Source organism: Cryptomeria japonica, chromosome 4 (genome assembly GCF_030272615.1).
Source record: "Cryptomeria japonica chromosome 4, Sugi_1.0, whole genome shotgun sequence".
NCBI classification, from domain to species: Eukaryota; Viridiplantae; Streptophyta; class Pinopsida; order Cupressales; family Cupressaceae; genus Cryptomeria; species Cryptomeria japonica.
The window spans coordinates 371250668-371264804 of record NC_081408.1 but is presented as its reverse complement, the minus strand read 5'-3'; the positions used below and the strand labels follow the sequence as shown (position 1 = coordinate 371264804).

At 35.6% G+C, this 14137-nt stretch overlaps 1 protein-coding gene across 2 annotated transcripts in view; it reads left to right on the top strand.

Annotated features, from left to right (window-relative positions):
• Positions 1–12941, top strand: part of LOC131047356 (uncharacterized) — a 62357-nt gene extending 49416 nt beyond the window's left edge. For both annotated transcript variants that reach the window (XM_059219834.1, XM_057981240.2), the window contains 7 exons: positions 9574–9687; positions 10494–10655; positions 10780–10908; positions 11011–11112; positions 11206–11297; positions 11448–11588; positions 11828–12941. In XM_059219834.1, the coding sequence (XP_059075817.1) occupies positions 9574–9687; positions 10494–10655; positions 10780–10908; positions 11011–11112; positions 11206–11297; positions 11448–11588; positions 11828–12449 (1362 nt within the window). In that variant the 3' untranslated portion in view covers positions 12450–12941. The remainder of the gene's footprint in view (positions 1–9573; positions 9688–10493; positions 10656–10779; positions 10909–11010; positions 11113–11205; positions 11298–11447; positions 11589–11827) is intronic.
• Positions 12942–14137: the final 1196 nt, after the last annotated feature.

Genomic DNA, 14137 nt, shown 5'->3' with positions numbered 1-14137 from the left:
AGCTCCGTGGTTTCTTTTTGTCGCGATTTTTCACAACCGATGCAATTTTATGCCCTTCCCGCGTTTTTTCCCGCTAGATTTGGGTTGGTGACAGATTTTCGGCGGCGATATTGTGCTGACTCTGCGATTTTCGCGAGTTTCCATACCCGCGTTTTTTGGTTTGCATTTTTTTTCGGTTGTAGGTTTTTGGCAGGATCAGTTGGGCGCCTTTGTCAATTCAAATTAGGGTTTTCCAGTTTTTTTTTGGGTTCATAGTTTAATTTCTTGAGTCTTCCAGATTCTTGCCTTGGGAATCATGCCAGATTTATATATCTCGAGATTTGTGCCAAAAAGTTGTTTTTAACTGATTTTGATTTAAAATCAAAATTATTTTCTGCAGATTATTGTTTTTGACTTTTTTTAGAAGATTTTCAGGGTTCAAATTTGCAGGAAATTTTGATTTTTGGGTTTTTCAGCAAACCTAGAAATTTGTGCATTGGGATTCGTGCTTAGAATTTCGCTCCAAGGTTTCTGTAATTGCATCTGACCAACATCATGTTGGAACATAGTCAGAAGTTCCACGACCTCAACAACACTTGGAAACAACGCATGTTAACGATATTTGAATATCGTTGCCTTGATTAGATTGTTCTTGGCAAGATTTCTCGACCTATAGCAGCAGGTCCAGACCAGGATAAATATGATGAATGCAATCGAGAGGCTGTCATGCTCATCAAGTTGTCCGTCAGAGACGATCAACTCCCTCAGGTGCCTTAAGGTAAAACAGCTAAAGAAATCTGGGATCTCTTGAAGGGTCTTCATGAGACATCCGACAAGAGCCGTGCTTTCTTTATGAAGAATATGCTGTTTTCTATCATGATGGATGAGAAGTCGTCTATCCAGGCTCATCTTACGAAGATCAAGGACATCCATGACTAGTTGCAAGCTATAGGCCGAAAAATGGAGGAAGAGGATATGGTAGTGATCACGCTGAAAAGCCTTCCGAGATCCTATGCGCATTTCAATGATACGGTCAATATCACTTCTACTAGTGTTGATCTGAAGTTTCCTGATCTCTGCACCAAACTTCTACAGTAGGATCGATGGAAGCAACAATTTGGAAGTAGCGCTAGTTTGTCCATTGAACAGGCCTTCACAGTTGAAGTTTTGGATAAGAACAAGGGTAAAGCTCAGTCTTTCTAGCAGAAGGGACAAGGTCAATATCAACAGTCTTCAAAGAAGAAAAGTTTACAATGTAACTGCTGTCATTAGTTTGGCCATATGAAGAAAGATTGCATGAAATTGTTGGCATCAATGCAATCTAAGTTGGGAGGGTCTAAGGAATAGGAGTAGGCTCATGTTGCAGAGCATTCTGAAGAGAAGGAATCAACCTTCTATGCTTTGTGATAGGCAAAATTCGTGTTTGTAGGGTTTTCACGATTTTTTTCTTGAAAAATTGTTTGAGGGTTTTCACGATTATTTTTCCTGAAAAATTGTCAATCAGTTTTCACGATTTTTTCCTCAAAAATCATTTGTAATACGCGAAGTTCGCGTGAGATTTTGAGATTCACGAAGTTCTTAGGGTTTGACTGTTTTTTCCTCAAAAATCGTGCTTTGTTGCAGTCAGTTTTGGGTCGCACTTTAGGGCGAACATCTGCAACCGCGGTATCTTGCAGTCTATTTTGGAGTTGTTGGAGCACACAGTGCTCAGTAATCTTCTACAAAGGGTTTGCCGATTTTTCATCAAAATCATGGTTATAGGCTTCAGTGATTCACGTGTGCCAGCTCTCTAATTCGCTTGTGAGGATAACATCGGCTTGGATAGCTTTTGGTACTCTTGGTCATTTTCATTCTGCAGATCCTGGGAGGGTCTTCGTAGCAGTAGAGTGTTTTTGCATTTGTGATCAAACACCTGCAATGTCTTCTTTGGGGTATTGAGTACGATGACCATTAGGGAGGGTATTAAAATAATATTAATATCTATTTTATAATGGTCATCTTAGTTGTCGACTTATTTAGCTATTTAGCTTTTTAGTCGATTTATTTAGCTTTTTTAGTGCGTTAAGTGATACTATTGCTTCTTTATTAAAGACGCATAGTTAGCTTTTTATTATTTAGCTTTCTAAGCTTTATTTAATATTTTAAGCTTTTTTAGCTTTTTAGTTTTACTTAAAACGACTAGTTCTTAATTAAGAACGTTGTCTTGTAATCTCTATATATACAAGTGTATGTCGTTGAATAGATTATCCAATTATTTTGAGAAATCAATTTTTCATTTTTATCTTTAGTCACAAGAATACATAACAAATGATGTCAATTTCAATTGTTGCTAGGAGATCTCATATACAAGCTATGTTTTAGGAATTGACTGATGAGAAGGCCTAGCCTTCCAATTACGCAGTCCTGCATCTAGTTGCCGATTTTGTTCCAAACTTATACACATCTCTGTATATAAATCTCTGTTGCCCATAACCATTGGAAAGTTCAATTCAGCTTTTGGATCAAAGGTATTGAGAATATGAAAGTAGGAGTTGATATTTGGTCATCAGAAAATCTATTCTAGGCACTGTAGCCTACACCATACCTAACTACAATTACCTTTAATGCATAACAATCTAAAGAGTAATCTTATATATTTAAGCAAGTGATTTATGTCAATTGAGCTTTAAAATTACAAGGAAAATCTCTTCTTATGTAGGCCATGCACGCACATACACACAATTAATCATTAGATGTTACTAGAACAAATATTAATGTCAGTTGAGCATTAGAACCGCAGGGAAAATCTCTTATTATGTAGGCCTGTTGTGACCTTTCCACACATCGCTCCATCACAAATGGGGATCCCCTATTCTTGCTTTATAGGGTTTTGCCTTGGCATGGCAACTGCTAATCACCAATTTTTTTTTACAAGAGTTAGAGTTTTTCAGGAGTCATCCTAGGTCAAATGGAGAAATCATGCTCAGAATTGTGTTTGGATGTCACGGAAGTGCTTAGAAGGCCCAAAGGATGAAAATCACAATTGCTTAGGGTCAATTCTGACACCTTCCCTTTTTTGTGGGATTTTGCTTTTTTGATATTTGGTATTTTGGGACCAATCTGGGAAGCCTCTTTTTTCCTTAATTTTTTTGCTTTTTTCAGCTTTTTTGAAAGTTGACCTAGGATTGGGTCACTCAGGTCATGGCAACAACATTCCTATCTTCAAAATAAAAAAATTGTGTCTCCAAGTGTAAAGAGCAAGGGAAAATTTCCAGACAAGGTATTGTTCTAGACGTTCCAGACAAACATGAGTTATTGAGCAAGAAAATTTATCTAAGTGTTTATGGCAAAAATAGAAGATCATGTCTCTAGCCGGCTCAAAATTTGCCATCAATGGAGCTGGCCATGTCCAAGAAAATGTTTGACCAATGAGCAAGTCTGCTAAAGGTAGGAGTTTCCAATGTCCAAGCCGTCGTGAAGTCTGCTCAAGAGAATGTCCAAGAAAACGTCCAAGCAAGGCTCAACTCTGCCCATGGAAAAAAATTCAAAAATGTGGCTAAGTGTTGATACCTTGGGGAGAAAAAATTCAGAAAATTGGCTAAGTGTTGATACCTTGGGGAGAAAGAATTCAAAAAATTAGCTAAGTGTTGATACTTGATACCTTGGAGAATAAAATTTCAAAATTTGGTTAAGTGTCAAGGAAATTTCCTAAGCAATGAGCAACTCCGCCCAACATGGCCAACCAATCATGAATTTCGCCAAGGCTAAATTGAAGATGTCCAAGACACAGCCAAGTTCGCCAAAGAATGGCCTGCTGATCATGAAGTCCGCCTAACTAGCAAGGAAAGTAGCTTGCCAATGATGAAGTCCTCCTTGGTAAAAAATAATGGTGTCCAAGGTACAATGAACTCCGCCATGCTATAAATTCAAAACGTCCAAACAATGCTGAAGTCCACCATGGGAAAAGCAAAGAAAATGTCCAGCCTATGATGAACTCTGCCTTGACACTTTGGAGAAGATGGCAAAACAATCATGAAGTCTGCCTTGACACTTTGGAGAAGATGGCATGACAAGTGGTAAAGTCCGCCAAGCATGAGGTAAGTTTGATATATGGCAAAGTTCACCAAGAAGAGAAAGAAAATGGCACGATAAAGTAATAAATCTGTCAAAAAGAAATGTGAAATGGCACGGTACATGGGAAAGTCCGCCATGAATGAAGGTTTAACCAGGTTTGGATGTCAGAAAAATTTATCCAACACTTAGAATTATTTTAGAATTATTTTTCAAAATTTGCCCAATACTTAGAAAATTTTGAACACATGAATTTTTAAGAAATTCCTTGCCAACACATGGCCAAGATGAAGACAAGTTGGCTAAGTGTGAAGTGGCGCCAAGAGCATAATTAAAAACTTTCTTTGAAAGTCCTTTTGAGAGGATTAAGTTGCCATTTCAAGGAGGATGAGAAGAGGACTAGGTTCGATGAATCTACCAAAAATGTAAAAATGCTAAAATGGATCGAACTTGTCGTTTTCATTCTCATTCTTTATCAAGTTGAAAGGTCTCTCTCTCATTGTCCTACTCTTGCAAGGAAAGGAATTTCAAAGTTCGACCCAAGTGTTGGAATTTGCCAAGAGGAAACAAAAAAATGGCTAAGTGTGGATTTTTCCACAACAAAAGAGTCAAATTTTAACTAAGTGTTGGAAAGGAAACAAGAAGAATGAAGAAGAATAAGGAGGAAAGGTAAAGAGAAAATGAATAAAATCCTTGTCCAAGGATGGAGTCTGCCCTACTTAACACAAGCCAAATTCAAAATTGAAGGCAAATCCACAGGCAAAGTTCGTCTGAGCATAGAGATGGCCAAAATCTTGGCTAAAGTTGAAAGGTCCACATGAAGGTGTTACAAAATGAAATTGAAAAGCCGAAATTTGGCACTGTATGGGAAATATTTACAGAGAAAATTCCAATTTCCTCCATTGTGGCGAAAGCACAGAGAAATCCTTCTCCAAATTTAAGGCACTTGAAAGAATTTCAAAGTGATCAAGAAAGAAAAGTTTAATAACTTCAAGTTCAGACATTTGCTCCAAGGGGAGACTTCCAAATCTCAAAGATTCAAATGTAGGTAAGAAGAGATCAAAATCTCGAAAGGAATCCAAGATCGAAGCTAGGAAGAAGCAAGCATCAACAAGGAAAGATATTCTAAGGCAAGTATGTGGGGGAAGAACAAAGTGACCAAGGAGGACATCCGACATGTTGAGGTGGCGCCTTGTCATCTTCCAACCAATCAAATTGTTCGAAGTCAACATGTCTAGGTTCAATGAACCTGACTTGTCCACAGAGGCTTCTAGAAGGCATACTCCACAATGCAACAACTTTCTATTTTATTATTGGTTTATATTTAGTAGAAGGACAAGTGTCCCCAATTGTAATTTTCTCATTGGTCGAGGGGTTGATAGTTGCAACTAACCCTAATTAGGGTTTTATTTTGTAATCTCGGCCATTGATTTGAAATTAATCTTGGCTATTGAATTGTGATTGAAGAGCCTATAAATTGAGCTCACCCCTCATTTGTAAAACCTGGGAGCATGTTGCAAAACATGTTAAGATAAGTAAATTGTTGTTTTCGATTGCCAAAGTAATAAGTAATGCATTGTTCAAATTGATGGTGATTACTTCTCTTATTTGGAGTTTGCATGGTTCTTATCCCTCATCATAGTTTAGATTTTATTTCATGTCTGTTAGACAAATGCAAGATTTGATAAGTATTGATTTATGGTGAATCTTCCACTCATACTTTTGATGAACATATGATTTTTGTTCATTGTGTAAAGTTAATCTGAGCTTTCTTTGTGGATGCCTAACTTTTGTCTGGATGAATATTGTTTGATTTGATGGTAGCTATTCATGACGTGAAAATCATAAACACACCCCTTGAAGATTGCACCTACTTTGTGTAGTTGTCCCAGCGTGGCAAAGCAAAGTGTGGTTATTGGTTTCACCTAGTCAATACCATCTCTTGAATTCTTAGGAATAAATTATAACTTCTAAACCTTTATCTCTTTTTCAGTTTTCTTTAAGTCCACGATCCAAGACCTAAATGATAGAGCTTCATTGTCTAGATCTTCATTGTGAATTGAACGAGAGCTTCATTGTCTAGATCTTCATTGTGAATTGAACGAGCCAAGCGTAAGACCCCCTTGTATTTCAGCATACATAACCAAGGAAGCTACCCAACATAAAAGTTGCCCGTTCGCACGTATAAACCTTGGAGTCACCGTGTGGTCTTTCTTTGCAATCTTGGCACACATAGTGATTTTGTTCAAGAGAAGATACAACGTCCTTGACATTTTATTCTAATGTTTGGTGAATGATAAAACGTATACCAACAAGGCCAAGAAAGAGCACAAAGGCCTATGCTTCAATGAGCAAAGTTGTAACAAGTCCAATTGTTTTACCCATTAAATTTACTAAGTTTTAACCCACTTGAGAATAGTTTATAATACAAACATCTAGGTAATAAAATTTTTCTTTTCTATTTCATAAACAAGATACATGTTTGAAATAAATCCCATTTCAAACTTCTCAATTGCATCATAATTCATTTACAGTTTCTTTTTCATAATCATATGAATGATAACATTTACAATTCCATTTTCAAAATTTCAAATATCATAGAGATAATTCATATAGCTTCCAAGAGCTTATATAAGAAATACGAATGGTCTAGATGTCCTTGTTGGCATACATCCTCAAATTTTTGGCTGCCAACTACATGAGGAAGAGCATCATTCAAGCACTTTTCCACCCAACCAAGACTTAACAGTCCCTGGTGTCTCATCATACTAAAAGAGACCCGACCTTTTGACGAAGAGATTGGTTTGTTGACCTCATAATAATAGTCATAGTGTTGTGTCCTGCATATCTAGAGCTATAATACATTGGGTACAACCTACATGTATGACATTTCTTGCCTAGTATGTAAACTTGGATCATAGTGAACCAACAGTGTAGACAGTGGCAACCTACACTACTTTGGCCAAAGAATTGATCACCCAATACTTCGAGTGAGAGTTGTATGTTCACCCACTTCTTATCTCAATTTGGTATATTGACCATTCATATTCTTTCCAATCATAACACAATTCATCCCCTTAAAGGTGATAGCATAATGACTGACTAGATTACTCCCATCCATAGATTATCCCAATCTTAGGAACAATCAAGTTAAACATACTCACACCTATTTCTATTCAACATTATTACACAATTTTTGACATAGAATAATATTTGTTTGCCCAAAACAAAAGAGCTTCATAGTAACAAGACTCTTCCAAAAATCATGCATGCTCATTCAAACAAGAAAACCTAAGTACCAATCAACAAAATCATTATAACATCTTTCTTCTAGCACTTGCATTCAAATATGATTTCAATAAAAAAAGAATAGATAGAATCGCCATGCCTGGATTTATAGCTCCAACGAAGGTACTTCTTCCTAAGCTTAATCCATGCCTACTTCACCCTCTTAGAATCAACTTATCCTCAACCTTAACGTTTCACAAGCTCTCAACAAAACAATTTAACCTACTTCCTTTCTAAAGACTTGAACAATCTCTCTCTTGCGAATATGAAAAATGGAAAATGAGAAAATGATGAGTGAACGTGAGTGCTCTCAAGGTAGAGAAGCTACTCTATTTATACAAGAATTTGAGAGACTTAATGCTACAATTGTGCTCTCAAATCCGCTACCTTTCTCCCATCTAATGCCATCACTTAGTTTATAATATTGACTAAGCCTATTCACAAGAATATGTGGCTTCCAAAATAACTATAAAATCGACACATATAAAGTTCCATTTTCTTCTAATAATGAATCACTCCTAATTTTACTAAGTCAAAATATGCTTTTCCATAATTTACTTCTTAAGCAAATAGGTTTCTAATTCTTATCAAATGATAGAGTTTAATATAATTAACACTTGCCATGCTTGCAAAGTGGGTCAAATGCTTTGACCACGTGTGCTATGAAATAGGAGGGGGTGGTTTAAAACATTAACTTCCCCCACTCCCTTAGGAGAAGAGGGTACGCCATCCTTAGTGGTGGTCGGCCCTATTAACTGCCCACATGGAATTCTTGTCGACCTTTATCATGCCATTCAATAAACTCGATTCATATGTATGTGTGTGTGTGTAGTAATAATTTTACATTTATTTGTAATATAAATATTGTATTTAAATTAAATATTAAATAATCTAAACATTATATATATAGTCCCATATTTCGAATAATTAATAAAATATATTTTTAATCAAATTAATAATATATATATATATATATTTACTTTTAATTATATATTCATTGATCTGTATATATTCTTTAAATGTATAAATATTCATTGATTAATATATAGATATGATCACACGATGATTTAACCTATCACAAAGATTCAATCACACATTCCAAATCAAGAACAACTTAAACATTGCAAAACATCACCAACTCCGACAGAAGGTTACTTACCATTTCCCAACTAACTAGGATGTGAGTGTGTGATAGCTCAATTAGGCACATATTAAAGATTACCAAACTAAGTTCTTCTCCTGAGTGATACTCTTCCTCCCTTCTGGAGGCTTGATCGTTTCCTGCATCCAACTTAGCACATTACAACAGTAGCTAGCCGTTATCAATACATACGTATGCATTGTAGATTTTCATCTTCAAAGTATCATAATGTTTCCACATTCATTCATTAGATTTTCCAATCAAGATAGATATATTTAAAAATGTAATTATGCATTAAAGCATTTTAACTAAACAAAGTAACAGTAAATAGGTGATATCACAATGGGGTGTAACAAAAGTATTCACATCCTCCCATAAATATTCATGTTTAGCTTGCAGTATCAAAGTCAAATTCTCTAAAAATGTTGCAACGTGCCCACACTGACTGAGATGGTATTTTCCTGAAAAGTAACTTTACTTCTTTTCTTTTTAGAGAAACTGATTGCTATTAATTTTTCCAATTTTTTTCATCGCTGCCACCCTTTTGTCTTGGTTGGGACCTCTTATAGTGGATTTTTTGATGGTTAGGTACAGCTGCAGATTGGTACGTAGATTATTTAGTAGTATGAAGTTATAAATTATAGTAGTTAGCATTATCAGTCAATATTTGATTTGTTTGTCTCTGTGAGTTGGATTTCCTGAGCCCTAATTTGTCCCTCTGGATCTTCAGTTGGGAAACAGCTCCACTCTCACAACATTTGGTGATTCTCCCAAATAATATTGTGCTGTATTCTAGCTTACCCTACAGTTCTGAGTTTAGTTAACTGGCAAGTAAATTTGATAAGTTTAGTAAAGTTCCAGTCTGTGCTATGACTACATTATAAGTTGCATATTTATGCTCAAATGGGAAGTGAATGAGAAAATTAATGTTGCATTCCCTATTTTGAATGCTATCATTTATTTTGCCTGGAAAAAGTGTGAAAAGGGTATGGAAATAAGTGAAACTGAAAATTTATTATGTCTTCCTACTTTTTAGGTTCCATATTATTTTTTTGCGTGTTTACTAATGGAATTCGTATCCATAATTTAATGTTGTGTTATGATAATTTTTCCAGTCTAATAAAAAGACACGGACTCGGGCTTATGAGCTGCTAGTCAAAATTGGTCACTGCCTGGAGGACTCAGAAAGTGGAGGTTCAAAGGAGAAGCTGTGTCAGTTTTTTAACATGGTAATGAATATAATGGCTTTTATGTGTTGTGAATCTCTGTTTGGTTCATGCCTTCCCTTTTTGACAAATGATTTTTTTAGAAACATTTGAAGATAAATTCTGCTTTATTTCTAGTCACATATTTGAAAGTATGTCATTGGACTTTCAAAATTCTTCCTATTGTAAGGAATGTTTTAGCTTTTATGTGATTCTACTTCTGCCCTGATGATGCCATACTTTTCAGATGTCTGAAAGAAAATTGCTGGCCTTCCAAGATTCATCCTTGTGTAGCATGTTTGTGATTAATAACTGTTAATGTCAGGCCTTTTGCCGTTTATAAGTTGTTTGGGATTGGGCAAAACAGAAAACTTAATGTTTGGAGCTAATTGAAACTTTACATTAAGATTGTTATGATTTAAGGATTTCTAGGAGCTTGCTTTCAATTATCTTGTTCATTGCATACCATGAGAATTCTGATGCAATAATTTCTGTGCATTACTATTGGACAAATGAGCAAGCTGCCCATAGAATAGTAGGGCACTCATGGAATCAATCCTATCCTATTCCTATAGGCCGAAGGATGGCTCTTATCCCTCCTTTTGATGTATTCCATAAACTGGCAATTATTGATTCCTGGCTTAAGCATGCACTAGTGGTGGGTAAAAAACAGTGGGTCTAATTAATTTTGGTAATCTGTATATTGAAAGTTTTATTAAAGATGGAGGTTTTTGTATATGAGGACATTGTGTAACAGCACTTACTTTTAAGCCTGCTTTATTAGATAGACGACATAATGTTATAATAAAAAAATAAGCCTTCTATTGCAGGTGCTTGGGTGTCTGGCTGGTAGTACACCACATATGATGAGTGCAGCAGTAACTGGGCTGGCAAGGCTGATCTACGAGTTCTCTGATCTCTGCTTGACAGTGCCCAACTTACTTCCATCTGTGTATATGCTTTTGCAAAGTAATAACAAGGAAGTTATCAAAGTAAGTTATACTTGTTTGAGCCCACATATAGTATGAAATCTAAGATGTTAGCCATCTATTTCTTCCATTTGCTGCACATTGTATTTCTAAGCATTCTTATGGATATTTTGGAAATGCTTTACAGGCAACATTGGGACTAATGAAAGTGGTTATAGCCAGACTTAGTGGAGAGGAGCTGCAAAAGCATATAAGATGTATCGTAGAGGGTTTATTGCTTCGGTCAGATGACTCAAAAACTCCATTCAAAGCAAAGGTTTGCTTTATTAACTTGTGTTTTTGATGTTATGTTTAATCTGTTGCAGTCATTGAATCTTATAGCAACCAATATCTTTGTTATTTGCTGATTTTACCACAGATCAGGTTGCTGCTTGAAATGCTGATACGAAAATGTGGTCTAGAGGCTGTTAAAGCTGTGATGCCCGAGCAACATATGAAGCTCCTTACAAACATAAGAAAGGTAAGCTATAATGTGTTACTTTCCTTTAATTACCATTCAGTGCTAACTGAATTTCAAGTGTAATGGCAATTATGGTTGTGATTTTGCATACAGACCAAGGAACGTAAAGAAAAGAAGAAAAGTTCCTCATCCCAACATGGAGAAGATGAAACCAAATCCTTGCATTCACGTGCATCTACATGTAGGTAAGTGTCTTTAGGAAGTACCAAAATATAAAAACTGACAAATCTAATGCAATGTGTCGAGATCTTCAATATGTGAGTCGTGACATAACAGAAATTTGGTTGATTCTATTCAATTGTGAAGAGCACTCATACTGAGTCTTATTGTATCAGGCGAAGTAAGTGGAACCACACAGATGTATTTTCTGAATTTGGAGACGAGGACAACGATGACAGTTGTGAAGACATGGATTGTAGAACTACTGAATTTGGAGTGAAGAGTTCAATACCAAAGTCAAAATCTTCTACATTACGGTCAGTTACTTTCTGTTTTTAAATGGCTCATGATAGTATTATCTTTTTGGTTCTAAGATACCCACAAAATGCATCAGATGGTAGCATATCTTGACTGTTAGTATGGTAAATACATCACTGTTTTTGTTTGATTATTATTTTCAAGATGAATGAGAAATTTGAAATTATCACAATGCTGGAAAAATTTAAGTTTTGTTGATTTTTAGTTGCGTTTCTTTTGTTACAACTAAATATTGCAGGTCAAGAAATATCAGAAAATCAAACAAGAGGCTCCCTGAAGATTGCATGGATATTTTAGAAAATGAGCCTCTTGACTTATTAGATAAGCAGAAAACTAGGGCTATGTTGAAAGTGGGGAAACGGATGGACCAGAGATTTGACAGTGATGATGAACCAGTTCTTGCTCCTGATGGTCGTTTAGTTATAAGCGAGGAAGAGTTGGGGCATTCACGAAAGAGGAGAGCAAAAGATGACGAATTGGGAGAAGACACAGATGGTGGAAGTCAGTTCAGCAGGCAGTCAAAATCTCAAACCACTTCTGCATCAATGTCAAAATCTCGTGAAAAGCGACGCAAGACTTCTGCATCCGGATGGGCTTATACTGGTAATGAATATAAATCCAAAAAAGCTAGCGGTGATATTAAGAAAGAAGGAAAACTTGAGCCATATGCATACTGGCCACTTGATCGCAAGATGCTAAATCGGCGAGAAGAAAAGAGGGCAATTGCCAAAAAGGGCTTGTCCAGTGTGGTGACACTTACTAAACAGCTGCAAGGCAAGAGTGTAAAGCATGCATTGTCAACGACAAGAATAAGGAAGCAAAAATCTCACAAGGGTAAGAGCTACAGAAAAAGCAAATAAGGCTCTGTCTGGGGAGGCGTTGATGAGGTATTTTTAAAATAGGCATGGTAATGTTTGTAATATTTTTCTTACCAAGTGCCAAGATTATAAGCTTGTCTTTTTTGAAAATAAGATTGCTTATGCATTTAAAATGTTACAACTGCGAGCTTATGTTTTTAAGTGATCATAATGTCAAGCTATGCTTTGGTGAACAATGCACAAAATAGTGATTAGTAGTAAAATTGCAACAAAATTGCAATGTGGCCATTTAAGATATGTCAGATTGATTTTCATTGGAAGAAAGAGTGTACTTGTATTTCAATTTCAAATTTAGATTTTTCAGATTTATAATTCTGAGATAGGTCTGTTTTAAAGTTTGTTGTTGTATGAGTTTCGGCAGCAACTTCAATTCAGATGTATGGACATTTCAACTTGATAATATGCATGATAATAATGAGGGAAGTTTAATTTATAGACACATCGACTGCATGTGTCAAGGAAGATTTTGGAAGAGATGCAGTGGAATTTAGGTTTTTAGGACTTATTATTATATAAGAAAGGTCCCTGAATAAGGGAACAATACGTCCTCTTTTTTTGTGAATTCATGTATAATTGCCATGGTTCGCAATCATGAAATACTTGAGGAATATAAATTTGAATCAAAATTTCTGATGGCATTACACCTTAAAGTTCCATGGTAGCATTAATCTGCAAAAAATCTTGAGTACTTATTATTATTTGATGTTCGTTGAGTTTTACAAAAAATTTCAAACAAAATTTCCCAGTTATTTCATTAAATCATGTGTGCCCCATTCTATTTCCGATTTTATGCCTGTTAATTGCCTAGAAATGTGATGAATCAAAATTATGCGAGCAGCCATAATCTGGTTATTGATAGAGGGTCTAGTGTTGTAAATCACGGTTGGGGCCTCTATCAATTAACACTTATTATGTGGCTATCTATTCTCTGTTTCAATAATGCCCAAGTACTTATCCCATGTGGTTAGTTTACTAGCGAGCCTCTGTTGCTTACGCATACCAACATTCCCAATTTCTACTATCATAATCGTGATTAATCGCAATAGGTTTCATGATTTTTCTCCCCAAAAACTTGCAATATAAAAAATAAATCGCAGTGATTGCAATGTAGCTGAGGGGCACAGTGATTTTTAGTATATTTTCCATTTTGACTAACGAATGATCTTTTCATCTAGCTCTGTTTTTACGCGCATTGTTATTCGTCTGATTATCTGTTTGAAAGCCTCTGGCCGTTTTTGGACTACATACTTTTTGTTTGTTTTTGCTGCTGAATCTTCATCTTGAGATGCAACCGATTGGTTTTGGTGAAAAAGTTGTGATATATGTTACTGAAGTTTGGATATTTTCATTTGTTTTTAATTACTATCATTTTTTATTATTTATTTTATGAAGTATATAATTAATTTTATTTATTATACAATTTTTTAATCGGTGAAATTCGGCTTGAGGGAGTCATACAGCTGTATATAATATCAAAATTCAAAAATCATCGTCTGGGAACTCCGTAGGAGTCATAGCTATATAGCACAAAAGTTTAAGCTGAATACATTCAAACTTTTAACAGCTTATTAATAATATATCTTATAATGATTATTTATCTTGCCTTCCTATGCTTTGCCACCTTTTGAATTTGAGTTATCAGACATCGATGCAAAGGAAGAGTTGATGTT